The sequence below is a fragment of the Malaclemys terrapin genome, chromosome 1, assembly GCF_027887155.1.
Source record: "Malaclemys terrapin pileata isolate rMalTer1 chromosome 1, rMalTer1.hap1, whole genome shotgun sequence".
NCBI classification, from domain to species: Eukaryota; Metazoa; Chordata; order Testudines; family Emydidae; genus Malaclemys; species Malaclemys terrapin.
This window is the reverse complement of record NC_071505.1, coordinates 273,279,090-273,301,359: the sequence shown is the minus strand read 5'-3', so window position 1 is coordinate 273,301,359 and position 22,270 is coordinate 273,279,090. Positions and strand designations below refer to the sequence as shown.

Here is a 22,270-nt window from a genome sequence, read left to right as displayed (position 1 = left end):
AGTGTTTCCCTTTCCAGGGTTCAGTCCATCAGCAGTCGTAGGCAGTCTTCCCATTCACTGCCTCGGTTCTATGCTAGGCCCTTGGTGGCTGGTAAGGGAACCTAGGCCTGCCCTCTTCTCTGGGTTCCAGTCCAGGGATCCTCAGCTCAGCAGTTCTGGGCTTCCTTTCTCTACCCTTACTGCTCCTTTCACGGACTGCTTCCTACCAGTCTGGTTCCCCTTCTCTCTGGGTGTACCAGCTCCCAGAACTCTCCCTCTTCCCAGGGAGTGACTGCCCTTTCTCACCCACAGCCCTTTTCTGTTGCCAGCTACCGGCTTTATAGGCCCAACCTGTTCCTTCCCAGCTTAGCCTGTTTTCAATTAGCTCCTGGCTCCTCCTCCAGCTGCAGAATGCGGAGTTAACTGGCCCACCTGGCCACTTTAACCCCTGTCAGTCCTGTGTAGGATGGACACTCTATCACAATGACAGTATCAGAAATGGCACAATAATGGGTTGGTTTCTAGACAAGCAAACCTAAAATCTGAATTAATGAAGATACGTGGAACTGTATGAAAGAAAGGAAACAAATCAAAGAAAACATCAATGCCTAAAAAACACTTTCAGAAAAAGAAGCAGCAAAAATGTGTGTTTAATAAAATAGAAAGAAATAAAAATCAGCATTAGAAGAGATGAGAGGAAATACAGAGGTAACATTGCCAAAGAAACTGAAGCAGCTGCTGAAAGAAGTGACTGTAAAATACTTTAACAACTCAACAGGATTCTAACTGGTGAGTTTACACCATCCGGAGGGCCTGTTAAGGATAAAACAGAAAAGGCCTAAACAATGGAAACGAACAACCGGGGGAGCTTTTTAAAGAGTTGCTAAACAAGCTAACAATACAAGAAACTATTGATATTAACAAAGATTAAAACCCCCGAACTAGACATTGTAACATCTCACATCCCAAAGAAAGAAATTAAAAAATGCAATAAAAAAAACTGCATGTGAAGACCAAGTCACTGGGGAAAGAGTGAAAACTTGTAATCATGAGGCTGTCAATGAAATCACTGAACTTGTCAATAAAATATGGGATTAGGAAAAGTCTAAAAAAAATCACTGAAAATGCAGATTCTGGTCAAGCAAAACATTTTGTGAATTCATGTAAATTTCAGCGAATCATTTCATCTGAATTTTAAAATGTTTTTTTCATATTTTGACATTATGAAAATGAAACATTTACATTTTGGGAACTAAACTCACAAGGGGATTCAAGTATTATTCACAAAACTGAAGGAGGGGTGGGTAGTGTTCCCCCTTATAACCTATAGCTTGGTGGCTAAGGTACTCAGCTGGGAGGTAAGAAACCCACTTTAGAGCAATGATTTGAATCCACTCCTCTCTCCTGAGTGAATTCCTTAATCACCATTTTTAGGTATTCTGGAATGGGTTTCTGTACATCTGTCATGTTGAAGCTGTTCCACTTTGTATAAAATACTTGAATAGTCATTTAGCTAGAAAAAGATAGTGAGACCACCCACTCAGAAGAGGGGACAAATAGATTCCAGTCCCTGAACCAATGAATATTTATTTTTATAAAAAGGGGGACAGCTTCAACTGGAGAGACTGAGCGAGTTCCACCCCTGAATAACCAATAATTAGGGCATTTAGCGGGGAGACCTGATTCAAGTCTCTGTTCTAGAGCAGAGATTTGAAACTGGGTTTTCTGTATCCCAGGTGAGTGCCCTAACGACTGGGCTGTTGCATATAAAGCATGTGGTACCACCACCACCTCTATTTTTGTGACATTAGCCTTTCATTTCATAGAATCATAGAATATCAGGGTTGGAAGGGACTTTTCCTTTGCTTTTATTAAAATTTCCTAAAATGAAAACATTTAGTTTGACTTGAAACAAAATATTCAACAGCTTCTGTTGGGTTAACATAAACTATAGATGAAACTTTAGGCACTCTTTAGCATTTGAGGCACAATGCAATTTGCCTTGTGGTATTTCCACATTGAAAAACCAGAGTAGCTATATCAGGAAGCTACCTTGTTGTTGTACAACTTTAAAAAGTAGCATAAAATGGCATTTCACCCAAGCCTGAGAGGAAAAAAAATGTGTTATCTAGAACAGCAATATCTATTCAAATACTACTTTGTGAGAACTCATTGCAGTCTGTAATGTCTAGGACCAGTAGTCCATGATTTTACTATTTATGGTAGAGGTTATTTTTTATAAATATGCTCATGACAAATCATTGGCAAGAATATGAAACTTGCATATAAAGTCACATTTCATTCAGATCTAGAGTCTTCATAAAAAACAAACTAAAAGTATAAAATGTTTTTCTGCTGTTCCGTCTTCAGAATATGATGAATATTTAAGCTATGCCAAATCCAGACAAACCCTAAATAATGTTCAGTAATTAAGGAAGGGCGTGCAAGCATTTTACCCCATATTTACAGGACCTTTAACATTAAGTGGTTTAACACAATGTGCAATCAACTAAAGGAAGAATTACTCAAAGCTAACAAACTCAGTAGATGATCTTGAGTGGAAATTAACACCCTTTCTTTTAACTTGTCTACAGCTGGTGCAATTTTCTTTTTCATACCACTGCCACCTTTGCCCCGCAAACTTTTCTATTGCCCATGTTCTCTAAGCTTGTCCCACTCTTTGAGGTAACTGTAGTCCATGGGTATGTCTATACTGCCCACCGGATCGGCAGGCAGCGATGGATCCAGTGGGGGTCAATTTATCGTGTCTAGACTAGACGCGATAAATCGACCCCCGAGCACTCTCCCGTCGATTCCTGTACTCCACCGGCGCAAGAGGGGCAGACAGAGTCGACGGGGGAGTGGCAGCAGTAGACTCACCGCAGTGAAGACACTGCAGTGAATAGATCTAAGTACGTCGACTTCAGCTACGTTATTTACATAGCTGAAGTTGCGTAACTTAGATCGATCCCCCCCAAGTGTAGACCAGGCCTATGTGATGGGGCTTCCTGGTTCAAGTTTCTAATCAAGGACCCAAACATGGTTTAGGCCTGAACTATTAATACATAGGTCAAACAGAACAGCATTGTAATTATATCTTCAACCTGATTTGACTAATTATTGGAGGTTCAGGATCATTTGCTGTGACTCTACAGTTTCCCCCAAATGTCTAGGATAACCCCATTTAATAGGCTTGGTTGTGTTCATTTACATAGTAGGAAAAATAATTCTCTGCGTGGAAGACCACATCTGTGTTCTGCAGGAGGTCAGACTAGATGAGTATAGTGGCGTCCCTGTTAGCCTTAAAACCTATGAAACTGTGCGGCCCACTATGAGCTGGCTGCTTTGCAATGTTTTGGAAGACCAGTGCAGCCAGAAAGCCATATTAACTGGCTACCTGGGGGATCCCCAGGTAGTGCAGAGCCAGCATAGTGGGTTTATGCCAATCTCAAATTGGCCTCTGGCAGAGAGGGCATAGCAAGAGTACCTCTATTCTTCAGCAGCCATGGATAGTCAAAACAACCCCTTGGTGTGATAGTAATCCAGGTGTAATTTAGAGCAGCCATGAGGCTTTATGCTGTTCCAACTGCTGACCTAGCCAGCCCCAGGACCGGAGAGTTGCAGAGGTGATATAAAGACTCTTTCTTTACTCCCTCCATGCAAGTCCTCTGCTGATTGTAGCTTGGCCAAACCAAAAACGCTGAGCCCAGATTTCTCTTGTACCAGTTCCTCAGAATCCTCCTGTGAGGGGAGGAGAAAAGATTTTGCCAATCCCCAAGCTGGCAGGGTCTGTGCCCCAAAGCACATGTGTTATCCAAGATCTGTACAGAGCTCCTATGCATGTGCTCTGTATGCCCTTAACAATACTGTTTGTATAACTTATTATGTGCTACTTACACAATTCCATAACTGTAGATAGTATTTAAAGTAGGTAAATTCCAATTCTGGAGAGCATACAGTCTAAACAAGGGGTCGGCAACCTTCGGCACACGGCCCATCAGGGTTATCCTCTGGTAGGCTGCGAGACATTTTGTTAACATTGACTGTCCACAGGCACGGCCCCCCACAGCTTCCAGTGGCCATGATTCGCCATTCCTGGCCAATGGGAGCTGCGGGAAGCAGCAGCCAGCACGTCCCTGTGGCCCACGCCACTTCCTGCAGTTCCCATTGGCCGGGAATGGCGAACCGTGGTCACTGGGAGCTGCATGGGGCTATGCCTGTGGACGGTCAACATAAACAAAGTGTCTCACAACTCGCCAGCGGATTACCCTGATGGGCTGCATGCCGAAGGTTAACCGACCCCTGGTCTAAACATGTAATGCTACAAAGCCTTAATTTTTTTTAAAATAGTGCTTGCTTTGCAAATATATAACAATAGAAATAATTCATTCTTTGAGTAAATTTATTTATGATAAACTATTGGAAATGACAAGTGCAATTAAGAACAAGCAAATGAGCTTTATTTTATTTATTTTTAATCTGGAAAGATGTTCAGTACTAATACTCCCTCTTGTGGTTAAAAAAAGAAATACAGATTCCACTAATTTGCATCTACAAATTGGGCCTGACTCTCTGCTCCATTACACCTGTTCTTTGTCAGTGGCATTGCAGTGATGTAAAATAGGCTTAACAAGGTGGAGAATAAAGCCCAATGACTTGAAGGTGAATACACCTCTACCTCGATATAACGCTGTCCTGGGGAGCCAAAAAATCTTACTGTGTGATAGGTGAAACCGCGTTATATTGAACTTGCTTTGATCCACTGGAGTGCGCAGCCCCGCCCGCCCGGAGCACTGCTTTACCGTGTTATATCAGAATTCGTGTTATATCGGGTCGTGTTATATCAAGGTAGAGGTATATTTCAGAAATGAGGCCAGATCACATGGTATAACATACTTCTCACAATATAGCGATTGTACTGGTCTGCCACCTAAAAGTACTTAGACTAAAGATTATCAAATCACTAGAGTATTTATGATTACGTCTACAGAACACCAAAACCCAGGGCCAAATTCTGTTTGAGAAGCCAATACTGAGGCCATCTTCACTTTGCAACACCCTATTGCATCTGTGCAGATTTTGCAAGATCCACATGGGGCTGTGCAGAATTATGGTGATACATTAAATCTTCGGTATTCATAATGTAGGTTTCAAATTTTTAATAACTACATAATTCTATCCAAACCCAAAACTAGTCCTCACCAAATCCAACATTTTCCTAAAAATGGAATTAGAAGAGAGAAAAATTAGAAAAAAAAATGATCAAAAAAGTCAGATCACTTGTTCTGTGGCTTTTTTTTAACCCTCACCTCAAAACAGCTTAATCAGTTTTGCATATAACTTTCAAGAAAAAAATGTTCTCTTGGCATGCATACAAATCTGTGATGTTTCAGGCAGATTGGTTTAGTTACTGGGAAAGTGTGTGTGTGTGTGTGTGTGTCTTTGTGGGTGGGTGAGAGAGAGAGAATGGCTTAGAATGGAATGACAGTAGAGTCGTACTTACGTTGGAGCTACTAACATCTCTCCATAAAACTCAAATATTTGTTTAACTTGCTAATTTTCAGCATCTACCATGACTATATAGGGCCAGATTTGGGAGCCTTTACTTTCCCTGATTAGCCCTTACTCATGCCATTACCCTCACTGAAGAAAATGGGACTACTTGCACAAGTAAGTGCTCACCCAGGGAATAGCTGCACGACCTGGGCCATAGTAATTGCAGGCGGTAGCAGCTCTCCTGATAGTAGTTAAAATCCAGATTGTTGCCAGGAAAAAATGAAGTGGTTGCTTGAGAAGTCATTTGAATATTGTAATCCTGTAGACCGGTGGTTTTCAGCCAGTGGTCCGCAGACCCCTAAAGAGGTCCAGAGAATATGTCTAAGATTTGCAAAGTGGTCTGCACATCCATTTGAAATTTTTTACGGGTCCGCAAATGAAAAGAGGTTGAAAACCACTGCTGTAGACTTATCCTTTTTGGTGATGTGAAAGAGGATTTAAAAAAATGTTTATTCTATGGTAGACATGGATTTATTGTGAATTCAGGAATTAGTAGGTATTGATATTAATATCACTCCTGCCCTCCAGTAAGTACTCTTTCCATCACTTTAGTAGGAGAGGCCAGACCCTTGACTTTAGCATTTAATATTTTAGAACACAGGTTTTATTCATCTAAAAGAGATGGAATTTGAGCACTCTTGGTTATCAGAACAAAAATGATCCAAATGGTAGAATTTTAACATTAACACAGGCACTTCAATATTAATAAAGTACTTAATAATAACTTAATAATAATAATACTCATACAATCATATTGTAATTTTCGACAAAAGCCACCAAAGACAGAGAAATTCCAAGATTTGTGGCTTGATCTCGTATAATGTGTGGTCACTGAACAGAAGAATATCATGCAGGAACCAGGGAGATAGGGGCAGCAAAACAATGGTGGACTGGAGAAGCCAAGGTAAAAACATGGTGGAGTGTGAAACACGCCTGGTTCGTATTCATTTTTTAATTTATTCTAATCTATCAGTAGATTATGAATGGTCCCATTACAAAATAGCCAAATGCAAGACATAGAAGCCTGGAATTAAAAGTAGGGATAGGGAAGGGTGAGAGACAACAGTAATAACAGAAAGATAATGAGTTACTTGAATGGGGTTGCATACAGAACTTGGCCCACATTTTGTGGGCCCAATCCTGAATGTTTGAGGAATCCAGGGCAGCCAATTGGATTCCATAGAGGTCCACATTAGAGCATCTATGCCAGTGTTTCTCAAATGCGGCCACCGTGTCTGCATGCAGCCACCAGGGCCTCTTCTTGTGGCCACAGCCATCTGGGCTGTGATGGAGGGAGGGAGGGCGGGAGCAAAGCAATGGCCCCTCTCCCAGGGCCACCAGCAGAGGTTAGGCCTTGTCCCCTCTGGAGACACAAACTCTGGAGGTGCAGGCAACTGGTGAATTCCCCACTTTCCCAGGGATAGGGGAGGCAGGCTTTGGCCACGAGGCTTCGGGCTCTGTCCACACAGTGGCAGGCTCTGGTTCCAGGCTCCGGCCCCAGGCTCACCACCCCTACCTTCGTCCCTGGGCCCCACTGCCTCCCTGTCCATCTCCCCATCCAGGGCTTAATTTGTCCCAGGGCTTGCTGGGGCTGAGTAAGTCTGCTGTGAAAAGTGGAATTAGCAAACATGCCAATATCACTTTTGACAGCAGAAGACTTACCAGCTAGCAAGTCTTAGAAGGAAAAAAAGCGCAACCAAAAAAGCAAAAGAAACAACAACAACAAAAAGACAAGAACATGTAAAGCACCTTATTTGTGTTTCTATTCTGTTTAGGACCAGTAAAGAATAGAGACAACTGTAAATTATTTTTATTACTGAATCTGAAAAAAAACCCTACATAAATAAATTACAATAATTTGGACATGTATATGTGCCTATTTATTTAATAAACTTTAGGAAAAACAATTATTTTAGGAAAAATTGTCAGCGTGGCCACCAGCAAGAGTCTGAGGCCACCAAAAAATGGGTTGTGAGAGAACTCCTGATGTTACTTGGGGCCTAAATTTGTCAACCTCTTTGGAATCCTCCTGGATGAAAGATGCTATATAAATGTTGTTAAATTTGAAATCTCACATTTTTTCACATACTTCTTATGTTCTTTCTATTGGTCAAGTGCCATCTCATCTTCCCTCTGTCAAGAATTAATATTTTGTTTAAAAAAAATTCAAAAATATCAGACAACAGGAAAGTGATATTTCAGAACTTGTTACAGCCACTCTGGGCAATGGTTCTCAAATGAATTGTTGGTGTGACTGCTCAAGTGCCACAGCAAATTCATAGTGGCCGCAGTTTTGAGAGTTAAAATATTATATTAGTGACAATTTAGACCTGTGGTTATTTTAAAGAGTCATCAATACAAAACAAATCTTTTCAATGTAAAAGAATAATAGGTACTCTTAATTTATACAACATGTATACAGATAACTATATCCATTTTTTAAAAAAGTTGGTTGTAACAAAAGTGTGTATAGACACATGGTAGCCACATGACTCTCCAAAAGTCATGGTGGTTAAACATGAAGTCCCTGGTGGCTGCATGCAGCCACTGGGGTCACACTTATTCTAGGGATCAGTTATAACAGGCTTTCAATTTCTTCTCTAAGGCCGGAATTGTGAAAAATAGCCTAAAGTCCTTATGTAGATACCTAAGAGGTGGGATTTTCAAAAGCTCTTAAAGAACCTAGGAGCACAAGTATGAAGTAACTGGGACTTGTGCTCCTAAGTCAATTAGGGGATTTTAAAAATCCCACCCTTAAGTGCCCAAGTCTCGATTTAGGATCCTAACTAGGATCCTAGGATCCTGTTTCTGAAAATTTTGGCCTGTATCTTTGTTCCCAGTCACTTGAGTCCAAGTATCTTTTTGTCCAGTGTCTTCATCTTGAAAGGTAAGAAACATAATTTATAATCTAATGTTGATTATTTTCCACTCTCTGCACCAAATGTATTGGAGCAAATATTTTGAAAAAACTAATTTCATGTGACTGTCTTGAATAATGATCTACAGTTGTTCCATGTGTGAAACAGTATTTCATGGCTAATTTGGAAGGGTTAGTGCCAGTGAGATGATCAGCCTATGTGGCTATATTCTGAACATGTTTACCTCTCACTAGAGAGCTATCAATTTGTTTTTAATTTTTAATTTCTATGTTTGACAGTATTGTAAGGACACTTGATGCATTGTGCAAGAGCTGGACCGTAAAGAGCAATCTCAACAGACAATTTCATGCAACATTTAATGATTATGTATTTTTCAACTGCACCACTGTGACAAGCATAGTGTTTATCACGCTAGCTGAATTCATCATAATGAATTCTTCTTTTGTGTTTTCCTACAATTTACATCAGTGTTTCTCAAACTGGGGTCGCCGCTTGTGTAGGGAAAGCCCCTGACGGGCTGGGCCGGTTTGTTTACCTGCCCCATCCGCAGGTCCGGCCGATCGCGGCTCCCACTGGCCGCGGTTCACCACTGCAGGCCAATGGGGGCTGCTGGAAGCGGTGGCCAGTAAGTCCCTCAGCCCGCGCCGCTTCCAGCAGCTCCCATTGGCCTGGAGCAGCGAACTGTGGCCAGTGAGAGCTGCGATCGACCGGACCTGCGGACAGGGCAGATAAACAAACCGGCGTGGCCCACCAGGGGCTTTTCCTGCACAAGCGGCGACCCCAGTTTGAGAAACACTGATTTCCATGGAATCAGTAGAGGTGAAGATGACTAAGGGGTGTTGCTTACATCTGTTTTAATTTCTGAATCCTATGAATCAAATTTTAAGTAGTAGAAGTCAACTCAGAGTTACTTTCCAAGATTTTGCAGCTGCATAAGTTGGAACTGGAATGACTGCTCTGTGTAGCCCTTACACTCAGATTCTTGTATTCTTTGTGCATCACCACTGGAGATCTGAATTCTTCGAAAATAACTGGGACGGCAGCAGTTTACTGATGCTTGCCAGCGTCTGTAGTGGGGATGTTTATTTGTGTGGGGATGTTTATTTGTATCAGTTTTTCTTGCTCCAGTTCCCAGGATAAATTTTATATCAGTTACTAGATGTTGGTCCCTCTGAGGCCAAGGTTCTATTAAACCAGAGTGAATGTATTGACATCTTCTGTAATCAAATGAGTAGGGGAAGAAGACTGGAAGCCAAGACACCTGGTTTCCATTCCTGACTCTGCCACTGACTCACTGGGGACTAGATTGTCCCAGCCTTCCCGTGGCTGCACAGGGGATAGGGTTCCCTTAATAGTCTGCTTGATCCTGGTCAGATTCTAACTCCAGCCATGGTGGGGAGAGGGGGGAAAATAGGAGAGGAGGCTACTCTGCAAGAAAGTAGGCAGGCAAGGGACAGAGAGAGCCAAGAGCCCTGGCCCCTCTCCCCCTATTTGCTAGATTAACCAGCCAGGTGCAGAGCAGGCAATAACTTGCTCCCCAAACAGAGGTAAAGTAACTTACCCCCATGCTCCGTGTGCAGGGAGATCAGAGGAGAAACTGGGATTGAAACTGTATGTGTTCTCTTCTTCACTCCTGGGTCAACACAGCTTAGGCTTGCCAACTTTCTGATTGCAGAAAACCAAACATCCTTACCCTGTCCCTGCCCTGACCCTGCCCTGAGGCCATGCCCCTTCTCATAAGCCCCGTCTCTGCTCACTCCATCTTCCCTTCCTCTGTCGCTTGCTCTCCCACACCCTCACTCATTTTCACTGGGCTGGGGCAGGGTGTTGGGGTGTGGGAGGGGGTGAGGATTCCAGCTGGAGGTGCAGGCTCTAGAGTGGGGCCAGGGATGAGAGGTTTGGGGTATGGGAGGGGGCTCAGGGCTGGGGCAGGGGGTTGGGGTCCGGAGGGGGGGTGAGGGCTCCAGTTGGGGGTGGGGACTCTGGGGTGGGGTCAGGGATGAGGGGTTTGGGGTGCAGGGGGGGCTCCGGGCTGAGGGTGGGGGCTCTGGGAGGGAGTTTGAGTGCAGAAGGGGGTTCTGAGCTGGGGCAGGGGGTTGGGGTGTGGGAGGGGGTGAGGGCTCCAGCTGGGGGTGGAGGATCTGGTGTGGGGCCAGGGATGAGGAGTTTGGGGTGCAGGAGGGGGCTCCGGGCCGAGGGGTTTGGAGTGTGGCAGGGGTGGGGGCTCTGGGTTCCTGGCCAATGGGAATTGCAGAGCCGGCTCTTGGGGTAGGGACAGCATGTGGAGTCTCCCTGGCTGCCCCTGTGCCTATGGGCCACAGGGACATGCCGGCCGCTTCTGGGAGCCGTGCGGAGCCAGAGCAGGCAAGGAGCCTGCCTTAGCCCCAGTGCGCCGCCGAGCAGACTTTTAATGACCCGGTTAGCGGTGCTGACCGGAGCCAGCAGTGTCCCTTTTCAACCGAGCGTTCCATTCAAAAACCGGATGCCTGGCAACCCTAATACAGCTACATGCTGCCCCTTACTCTGGGCAGATGGCGAAATAACAAATAGCTCTGGGTGAGCTAGAGCAAGTTACTTAGGGCCTGATTTTCATTTACTGTAAGGTCCCATTTAAACCGCTCTGGCAGCATGAAGAGACTTTGGACTTAAATTGAGCTGTTTACATCTACTTTGAGGCCCCTTTACATTGCCAGCACATGTAGATAAGAATCAGGCCCATAATCGTTCAGTGCTTCAATTTTACCCATATGTAGAATGGGTGAAATAATATTTTCCTATCTCGCAAGGGTGTTATGATGCGCTCAGTTTATAAAATGCTTTGAGATCCTCGAATGAAAAGTATTAGTTACATTACATACATCTACCGAAGGTCATTTTTTTCCTTCACTTACACATGTACTTTTCTTGAGCAGTGGACAGCTGTGTTTATATGTTTTAGTGTCTTCTGTATCCCTAATTCGTCTCCCAGCAGGTCACAGGAGCAAGTGTCCAGGATTCATTGTGAAATCCTGCTTGTAAATGAGGTAACATCTGTTCTTTGTAGATGTACTTGCTACTGCAGTGCAACAAGCCAGCCAAAGCATGGGGTTTATGTACCTCAGTAATCCATTTAGCATTTCTGATATAGTCCAGATTTTAGAATAATTACATCCACATTTAGTCAGATGCCTCTTCCTGGATCCTTGTGTATTCTTCCTTAAAACGTTTTTTAAACCAATTGTACAGTTAGAATTTTATACCTGTTTTACTGCAGATTCAGAAATGTGTTCCTTAATTTCTCTGTTTGTGTTTTCTTTTGTTGTGTTCTTTTACACTGCCTGGGATTTTAGTATTCTTAAGCAAACATGGTGGGATCAACATGGTGTGTAGTAGTAGTCATGCCACTTAAGCAACAGAAAAATTGTTTTTGACAAAAATTAGTTTTTTGAGTAAATTAATTTGGGGGGGAACGGTGCCGTCTTTCAATGGAAAATTCTTATTTGTCAATATATATATATATTTGCCCCAAACCCCAAATATTTCAATTTGGAAATGCTGAGGTGGAGCCTCATGTCCCATGATACACCATGGTCAGAGCCTCCCATAATGCACTGCCTTGCCTCTCCAAGGGGAGAGAGACACTAATGCAGCATGGGAGATGTAGTCCAACCAGGGAACCCGGTCCATAGAGGCAAATGAGAACATAAAGCCTCCAAACTAAGACTCCCAGGAGGCACATTGGGAGCATTGCCAAATCATAATATTTTGTTGTTCAAACACAAATTTTCTGCATTTAAATTTATGCCCCAAAACTCATATTTTCTTCAGGAATAAACCCCATTTTGATTACTTCTTGCAGTGTGTTGGGGGATTGCCCCCCAGCTCCTTTTGAGTGATTTCCCCCAGTGTTGCGTGGTAGTAGTATGCCTGCGACTGTGTTTAGCCTCCCCTGGATGTAGAAACGTGCATGGCAGATGCCTCTGGAGGCTTTAGGATCCCACTTCCCCAGAGACATGTGGGCTTGGGGAAGAAAGGAAATTCGAAGAAGGAGCCAGTCTAGAGAAACTCAAGCCAGTAGGAGCAGACACAAAAGGAGCCTCAGCAGAGACCTTTGGACACTGATGGAACCATCAGGCAGCTTTCTACCATTTTTACTCAGGAGATTCTCTGCTGACTGGCTGTTTGCTTCAGCCCGCTCCTGCCCCTTCCCTCACATTCCTTTCACCTCATCCTCACTCCACATGTATTCATATGCCCCTCTTTCTTTCTCTGTCCCTCCCTCCCTCTTCTCCCCTGCCCGCCCCTGTATTCCCTTCTCTATGTCCCCTCTCCCTTCCTTTGTCTTTCCATCTAGCTAATGCCATTCTAACAAAACCCACACCCAAATAATTAAAAACCACAAAACTCCACCCCACAAAAAACAAAACAAAACAGTACAACTCACATGATATCAGTCAATCATCACTCAGCTCATGCTGATTGTGTTATTTCCTTTTCCCTTACCCTTTGACTGTCTGGTGTGCTTGGATTGCTGAACTTTTCAAGACTGGAACTGTCTTTTAAAATTTCTGAATACAGTGTCTAGCATATTAAAGCCACATTCTCAGCCTCTCGGTGCTACCGTAATAAAACTAAAAAATAATAATCCTTGTTCAGTGCATGCAAAACTCTTGCTGGTTTCATATGGAGCTCTAAGTTAGTGAGCATTAAGTAGCTACAGGATTAATCCATAATGTGGGATAGATTTAGTTTTCTAGCTGTTAACAAAAGAATTATCTGATTTAAATAAATATGGGGCTGTACCCATCTATAGGAGAAGGATACTTTTCAGCACAAAGATCTTGAAAATCACTCTTTTGGCCCAGAGAGCAGGAAAAAAGATTCTAATAGATGGTGCAGTCTGTTCATCGAGCTACCTGGGAAGGAATTTTACCCCAAACTTCTCCTAGGGCACTTGGGCTCTGCTCCATCCTCTGGGACTCAAAGCTATATATAACTGGCCGAGTCTAGCCTCATGAAAGCTGCTGGAATGAACAAGAGGAGTGAAGATGGTAGTTTATAATGCAACCTTCCCTATTTGACACTTGTGACCTTACATTTACAGTTCGGAGGTATGTAATTTGCTACTAGACTTAGTGGCAGCTTTGTAGGAGTGCAGCTATATAAAAAGATCATAATGGAGGAAAAGTTGCAGAGGGGCTATGCAGTGCCCATGGTGGATAGTCATGCCTGTGGTACCATGAGTCATCATGTAGAACTTCGCTGAGACAAATACGTTTTCTTGTTTAAAATACACAAATTACTCTTCTATCTGTGTGCCTCTGCCTCCTTTGTTCTCCCTTCATTGAAACATGTTTCTATACACATTAACATCAATTTTATAGCTGTTAGATTTCTTTATCAAATACCAAACTCAGATGTTTTAACTCCACCTAGATATCGTCTGTAATCTACTATCTATTGGCAGCTGTCTCAGCTTTACCAGGGATAATATACTATTGTATGTAGTGTTGTTGTAGCTGTGTCGATCCCAGGATATTAGAGAGACAAGGTGAGTGAAGGTGGTCCCATAAAAGATATTACCTCACCAACCTCGTCTCTGGAAATATTGGTAGTTAGAAGCAGAAGGACCAGTTTTTCTAAGGTTGAAGTGTTCTTTTTCTTTACAGGGTGAAAGAGGTTTGCCTGGTCTACAAGGTTTAATTGGGTTTCCTGGAATGCAAGGACCCGAAGGTCCCCCTGGGCCACCAGGAATTAAGGTAGGATACATTTAATACTTAAATGGGAAGATTTCCCTAAACCCTTGTCACTGTGAAAGACCAATATATTCCATTTTTCTTACAGGGTGATACTGGAGAACCAGGGCTCCCAGGAACAAAAGGAACAAGGGTGAGTATCTGCTTACATTTAGTTTTAATAATTTTGAAGAATGTAGGTTAAGATTTTTAAGTCTTAATGGTTAGCTTAATTTTTCATTAGATATGTTCGCTCTTTGCCAAGTGCAAGATAATGTCACCCCCCTCTTTGAGTTAGTCAATGGCTGCCTGTTAGTTTCAAAATTCTTGCTCTTGCCTTCAAGGGTCTGCAGCATGCTGCCCCTGCCTATGTCCTCTTACATTACCTACCTGGTCCTTATCACTCTACCATTTATACTGGTCTTGACAGTCTTCATGTTTCCCTCTCTTCCAAAGGTTGCCTTTTCTCATGCTCTGTTATACTTGGAAACCCCTGCTCAAGCTTGTTCACTAAGTCACCTCTCTCACCTACTTTAAAAGCCTCCTTAAAAAAATCACTTCTGCTGTCTCTCCTATAGGAAGAGAGCAGGGAGGACAGGAGACACACACTTACACACAAGTTAACAGAAACATTAATATATGTGTATGGCAGGGGGCTCAATCCTGCAACCATTAAAGTCAAAGGCAAAACATCCGTTGACTTCAGTAGTGCTGGACCAGGCCCTTTCTAAGTATCTCTGTGATCTTATTGATGTCACTCTCTTGTGCTTCTTCTTACTTTCCTAAGCTGTGCATTTGATACTTTAATCTGTCATGTTCATTTTAGCTTGTATACTTGCCAGGGCATCAGCCATGTCTTTATTCGTTTTGTGAGGTGCCTAGCTCTTTTGGGGCACTCTAAATTAATGATATAATAATAATGAAAGAGAACTTGAATATGTTGCATTTCCTGTGACATTTTTTTATACCCACAGCTTTCTTGCACATAGTCTCAAATAGGTTTACCTACTATGGCTCTTTAGTGCCCTCTCATGGTTAGACCACATAGAAGCTGAGTCAGCCTTTGAGTTAATAGCTGTAGCTTAGGCACTAGCAGCTTACACTCTTAGGCTGGGTCTACACTACCTGCCTGAATCGGCGGGTAGAAATCGACCTCTCGGGGATCGATTTATGCGACGCGACACTCGATCCCCGAATCGACGCTCTTACTCCACCAGCGGAGGTGGGAGTAAGCGCCGTCGACGGGAAGCCGCAGAGGTCGATTTTGCCGCCATCCCTACAGCGGGGTAAGTCGGCTGCGATACGTTAAATTCAGCTACGCTATTCGCGTAGCTGAATTTGCGTATCTTAAATCGACCCCCTCCTGTACTGAAGACCTGCCCTTAGACTCAGAGGTCTTAAAGTCAACCCCACTGTTGATGATAGACACACCCAGGGGCACTGTGTTACACTAATTTGGGTGAACATACACCAACTGTACATGTGGTCACCACCAGCAGTACCAGTAGATTGGGCATTTAATAATGCTACAACGTTGGGTATGAAATTACATACCCAAGCTAAAACAACTACATCTGTCTTTCCTGCTCCCCAACACCCACATTAGAAATTACTGGAAGACTAAATAAGTTAGTACATTGAAAAGGACAGGCCTGGACAAAATGCTGATTTGTTAAACTTGCAAAGTATTTGAGGAAAATAGTATAAGCGTTTCAACACTGTGATTTTTCTGAGCAATAAAAATTAAATTGGTGAATTGGTCATGGCTTATGGAAGACAGAGAAGTATCTACAGCAGTATGGTAGCATCCTGTTTTAATGTAAAAAGGGGATTGATGTAGATTTCATATTATGAATGACTGTGGCAAATGTACAAAATATGTATTCCTTAGCAGCATTAACTGTGCATTTCAGTTCTGATCCAAGTCCACTGAACACAATGGAAATGGAGCTGATCAAAGATTTTTCAACATGTTTTGGAAAAAAATGAAAACTTTCGTGGATTTGTTTTTATTATTATTTTCCATCTAGCCTATAGAGCAGTGGTGGGCAACCTGCGGCCAATCAGGGTAATCTGATTGTGGGCCGCGATACATTTTGCTGATGTTGACTGTCCTCAGGCACAGACCCCCGCAGCTCCCAGTGGCCATTCCCAGCCAATGGGAGCTGCGGGAAGTGGCGGGCTGCAGGGACGTGCTGGCCGCCACTTCCTGCAGCTCCCATTGGCCAGGAACGGCGAACTGTGGCCACTGAGAGCTGCAGAGGGCCGTGTCTGTGGATGGTCAACGTCAGCAAAATGTCTCGTGGCCCGCAATCAGATTACCCTGATAGGCCCCATGCGGCCCGCAGGCCGCAAGTTGCCCAACACTGCAATAGAGTGATTGAAATTTTGATGAAAAGTCTTTGCAAAAAAATGTTCAGGGAAAGTTTTCCAGATATTTTGATCAGCTCTAAAAGGGCCATAATTAGATCAGGTCCATACTTTTGTATTTTATTGGGTAATTTTGATGTCTTCGCTTATAATTTTTAATATATGTTCATTAATTACAGGGCCCACCAGGTGTATCAGGATATCCAGGAAACCCAGGTCTTCCTGTATGTATGAAGCATATATTTATTTACAAAGAACCCCACGGTTTTACTAGTGACATCAGGTGAGGATTAATATAGCATTTATTACTTTTCTGCTTTCTCCTATTGGCAGGGCATCCCTGGACAAGATGGCCCACCAGGTCCACCTGGTATCCCAGGTTGCAATGGCACAAAGGTGATGTTTACATTTTTAACAATTTCCTTGTACATATTTTTTTTAAAAATATTCTTGTGTTTCCTAAACGAGGTCAATTTCTCTGTTCCCTTTAGGGTGAAATAGGTCCTGTTGGTCCTCCAGGTTTACCTGGATTGGTTGGGTTAATAGTAAGCAAACATTTTGATACCTAATTCATTCATTCCAACTCTGATTTTTGACATTTTAAATGCTATTAAAAATTGTATAATACTGATAATATGTATTAGAAAAAATAATACATTTTAAGTATTTATTTTCCAGGGACCTCCAGGATCTCCTGGAATTAAGGTACGTTTGTCTTTAAAATCAAATGCATTCATATATTGCTTTCAAAAGTTAAAAATCAGATGACCTATACACATCAAAAGTAGCAGCCCTTCCTTAGGTATTGATGTGGCAAAGATTTACACACATGCTTGACTTCTGTACACTGTGAGGTAGTCCCATTAGCTGCCATGGGACTTCTCATAGTGCATAAAGTTTAAGCACTTGCATGAATCTTTGCAGAATCAGGGCCTAAAAGAAAATAGTAGTCGCTGTTAAGCAGGTGTCTTATGCCCACTCCCTGATATATAAAGACTTAAATTCACTTTTAAGATTCAGGCATACATTTATTTTGAAATTATCAGGTTTGAGATAACACCAACGTTTCAGCTTTCCAGTCAATTTTCCACAAAGACTCTCCTTGGAAAACAGCCAAAAACGTGACCAAGATGTTATATTTGAAACAAATAGTTGAAATTTAATTTATAAAAACTAACTTTCTATGTAATGAAATGTGTATTACTTTGTCTTTCTAAGGAATGAAATGCTGTGACTATGAAAGGATTTGACACATGAATATAAAATTAATGGATATAATTTGAAACTGCAATTTGCATATAAATCATAAGTGTAATCACAGTTTTGTCATGACAAGACTTTTAGTCATAAAAAGACCCTGGCCTCTTTCTCTCATATGGGAGGAAATGACTCATGGTAAAATAACATTGATGCACTTTAATTATTCTTTTCTATACAGGTGTGCATAGGTAAACAACTTTTAGAAGCAACATAACTTAATCACAAAGGGCTGTGATTTGTTCAGAATTTATGAAAATGGCATCATTTGATACCAAATAGTGAAGCAAAGATGTGAATAACTTAATTTACAATAAGTAATTCGGATAAATATTATTGCCTTATTTTAGGTATAAGTTGTTGGTGCAAAGGAAAATCTCACATTTTTTGCAGGCCATTACATTTTGGAGTTATGATTTACTTCAAGGAAAATTCTGCATTTATTCTATCTATGCTGTTAGGGTTCCCCTGACCATTTTATATAGGATTTTGACACACTATAGCTAAATTCAGAGCTGGTGCAACCAGGTGTGATTTAAGTTAGTGATTAGATCAATTCAAGTGTGGCAAGAGACCACCCTTGCTTAACCAGGAGATCTTCAGTTATCTGGAACTCAAAAAAGAGTCCAACAAAATGTGGAAATTAGGTCAAATTACAACAGATGAATATAAACAAATAACACACGTAGAGACAAAATTAGAAAGGCAAAGGCACAAAATGAGATTGAACTAGCTAGAGACATAAAGGGTAACAAGAAAATATTCTACAAATACATTAGAAGCAAGAGGAAGACCAAGGACAGGATAAGTCCTGGGGTGGAGGGAACAAAAACAGAAAATGTGGAAATGGCCAAAGAGCTAAAATACTTTTTTGTTTCAGTTTTCACCAAAAAGTTTAGTAGCAATTTAATCATCTAATTTAATGAATGCCAGTGAAAATGAGGTAGGATCAGAGATAAAATAGGAAAGGAACAAGTTAAAAATTACTTAGACAAGTTAGAAGTGTTCAAGTCATCAGGGCTTGATGAAATACATCCTAGAATACTCAAGGAGCTGACAGAAGAGATATCTGAGCCATTACTGATTATCATTGAAAAGTCATGGAAGATGGGAGAGATTCTGGAGGACTGGAAAAGGGAAAATATTGTACTCAATCTGTAAAAAAGGGAATAAGGACAACTTGGGGAATTACAGACTAGTCATCTTAACTTCAGTAATGGGAAAGATAAAGGAGCAAATAATTCAGCAATCAGAGTTTACAGACACCTAGAAGATAATAAGGTGAGGTGATAAGTAACAGTCAGCATGGATTTGTCAAGAACAAATTGTGTCAAACCAACCTATTAGCTTTCTTTGACAGGGTAACAAGCCTTGTGGATGGGGGGCCAGGGGAGTGGTAGATGTGGTGTATCTTGACTTTAGTAAAGCTTTTGATACTATCTCACATGACCTTCTTATAAACAAAGTAGGAAAATACAACCTAGATGGAACTATTATAAAGTAGAACAGGAGTACTTGTGGCACCTTAGAGACTAACTAATTTATTAGAGCATAAGCTTTTGTGGACTACAGCCGAAGTGGGCTGTAGTCCACGAAAGCTTATGCTCTAATAAATTAGTTAGTCTCTAAGGTGCCACAAGTACTCCTGTTCTTCTTTTTGCGGATACAGACTAACACGGCTGTTACTCTGAAACCTATTATAAAGTGGGTGTACAACCGGTTGGAAACCTATTCCCAGAGAGTAGTAATCAGTGGTTCACAATCAAGCTGGAAGGGCATATCAAGTGGGGTCCTGCAGGGATCGGTGTTGGGTCTGGTTCTGTTCAATATCTTAATTGATGATTTAGATAATGGCATAGAGACTACACTTGTAAAGTTTACAGACGATGCCGAGCCGAGAGGGGTTGCAAGTGCTTTTGAGGTTAAGATTGAAATTCAAAATGATCTGGACAAACTGGAGAAATGGTCTGTACTAAATAGGATGAAATTCAATAAGGACAGATGCAAAGTGCTCCACTTAGGAAAGAACAATCAGTTGCACACACACAAAATGGGAAATGACTGCTTAAGAAGAAATACAGTGGAAAGGGATCTGGGGGTCATAGAGGATCACAAGCTAAATATGAGTCAACAGTGTAACACTGTTGCAAAAAAAGCAAACATCATTCTGGGATGTAGTAGTAGGAGTGTTGTAAGCAAGACATGAGAAGTAATTCTTCTGCTCTACTCTGCGTCGATCAGGCCTCAACTGGAGTATTGTGTCCAGTTCTGGGTGCCACATTTCAGGAAAGATATGGACAAATTGGAGAAAGTCCAAGAAGAGCAACAAAAATGATTCAAGTACTAGAAAACATGACCTATGAGGGAAGATTGAAAAACTTGGGTTTGTTTAGTCTGGAGAAGAGAAGACTGAAGAGGGATATGATAACAGGTTTCAAGTACATAAAAGGTTATTACAAGGAGGAGGATAGGGCAAGAAGCAATGGGCTTAAATTGCAGCCAGGCGGTTTTGGTTGGACATTAGGAAAAACTTCCTGACTCTCAGGGTGGTTAAGCACTGGAATAAATTGCCTAGGGAGGTTGTGGAATCTCCATCACTGGAGATTTTTAAGAGCAGGTTAGACAAACACCTGTCAGGGATGGTCTAGATAATACTTAGTCCTGCCTTTAGTGCAGGGGACTGGACTAGAGGATTTCTCCAGGTCCCTTCCAGTCCTACAATTATGTGATTCTAAGTAGTTGATTTGAAATCAAGTATGGTACTTCTCCATATGAATAATGGTGGCAAACCTGAGCCTACATATGGTTTATCATATGGTCAGATTTTGCCACCTTTACTTATATTGAGTAGTACCCTGCTCTGTAGGAAGTTCCACTGTTTTCATTGGTATTGTAGAATCTGGAGTGTAATGAAAAACCGTACTAGTAAGTAAATCCTTCTTGAATCATGGAGGTCTATGGACTCAGCACAACTGGTATGGTTCAACAGGACAGGATGGGGGCAGGATTCAGGGAGCCCGTGAAGGTTGTGTCTTCCCATCTCTACATGCCACAAAGCACAGCTCAGTGTTGGCTCTCAGTGCACCACTATGCAGGAGGTTTTGGAGAAAATGTAGGTTGAGGGAGGGGCAGGTCTGGAGTATGTGTAACTACACTGATTTACCATCCGCTGCTCCCACATAGAGGTAAGGTGCTGTGGTCATGGGGACTATTGCAGTCTCAAGGTTGTATAAATGGCCAGAGATCACAGCCTAGGAAGACAACAAGGAGTCTGGTGGCACCTTAAAGACTAACAGATTTATTTGGGCATAAGCTTTCGTGGGTAAAAACCTCACTTCAAGTGAAGAAGTGAGGTTTTTACTCACGAAAGCTTATGCCCAAATAAATCTGTTAGTCTTTAAGGTGCCACCAGACTCCTTGTTGTTTTTGTAGATAAAGAGTAACACGGCTACCCCTGGATACTTGACAACCTAGGAAGGAGGCTTCCTTGCCTGTAAAACCTCCAAATGTTTCCGGCACACAGGCCAGATACTCAGGCTACATCTACACTACAGGGGGGAGTCGATTTAAGATACGCAAATTCAGCTACGTGAATAGCGTAGCTGAATTCGACATATCGCAGCCGACTTACCCCGCTGTGAGGACCGTGGCAAAATCGACCTCCGCGGATTCCTGTCGACGGCGCTTACTCCCACCTCCGCTGGTGGAGTAAGAGCGTCGATTAGGGGATTGATTGTCGCGTCCCCACGGGACGGGATAAATCGATCCCCGAGAGGTCGATTTCTACCCGCCGATTCAGGCGGGTAGTGTAGACCTAGCCTCAGATAGTATCTGATGAGCAACTAGGGGGATTTTCCCACCAATAAGTGGAAAGTAAGGGGAAAAGTTAAGATGGGTACTGGAATCTTTACTGAATATTTCAAGGATACCTGACACTGAAGGGCTGTTAAAAACGACAACAGCTTCCTTGTGGTATCTTTAAATCAATTCAAACAAGTAAAATGCCGACCATTTTTGTACACTTCCCAAATGATTCCAAAAGACTGTGTAGATGTTATGTTAGTACTTTTCTCCAGTCTTAATGTCAGTGTTTTGGAATGAATGTTTTTATTTGTGTGCATATATATATAATTCAACTTTATTTTTTTTTCTTCCCCTATGATAGGGAGACCCAGGTGAAGTGATTGGGTTTTTACCATCAAATGTGCTAAAAGGTGAAAAAGGTTATCCTGGCCTCCCTGGGCTACCAGTAAGTCTTAACTAAAACCCCCATCGCACCTTTAAATCGGGGTGGGGCGTTGTCCGGCTTGCCGAAGGAGAGAGAACAGTGCTTTATGGGGAGAGAGGAGGAAGAGAAAGACTCTGAAGGTGCTGCAAAAGGGGAGTTAGGTCAGCATGGTGCCCTAACTGAGGAGTTTAAAAGGGGGCAAGCCCTGACAGTAGAACCCCTTTTCCCGGGGGGAAGGGGGGGAGGTGGCAAAATGCCAGGTTTGGTTAGGCCCTGCTGTGGGCATT

General features: G+C 42.3%; 1 protein-coding gene across 1 annotated transcript in view; it reads left to right on the top strand.

The window, feature by feature from the left end:
- The window catches only part of COL4A1 (collagen type IV alpha 1 chain), a 216,773-nt gene that overhangs the window by 105,579 nt on the left and 88,924 nt on the right, over positions 1-22,270 (top strand). The window contains exons 3-9 of the mRNA XM_054013205.1: positions 14,063-14,152; positions 14,238-14,282; positions 16,678-16,722; positions 16,832-16,894; positions 16,990-17,043; positions 17,177-17,203; positions 21,921-22,004. Coding sequence (XP_053869180.1) covers positions 14,063-14,152; positions 14,238-14,282; positions 16,678-16,722; positions 16,832-16,894; positions 16,990-17,043; positions 17,177-17,203; positions 21,921-22,004 — 408 coding nt within the window. The remainder of the gene's footprint in view (positions 1-14,062; positions 14,153-14,237; positions 14,283-16,677; positions 16,723-16,831; positions 16,895-16,989; positions 17,044-17,176; positions 17,204-21,920; positions 22,005-22,270) is intronic.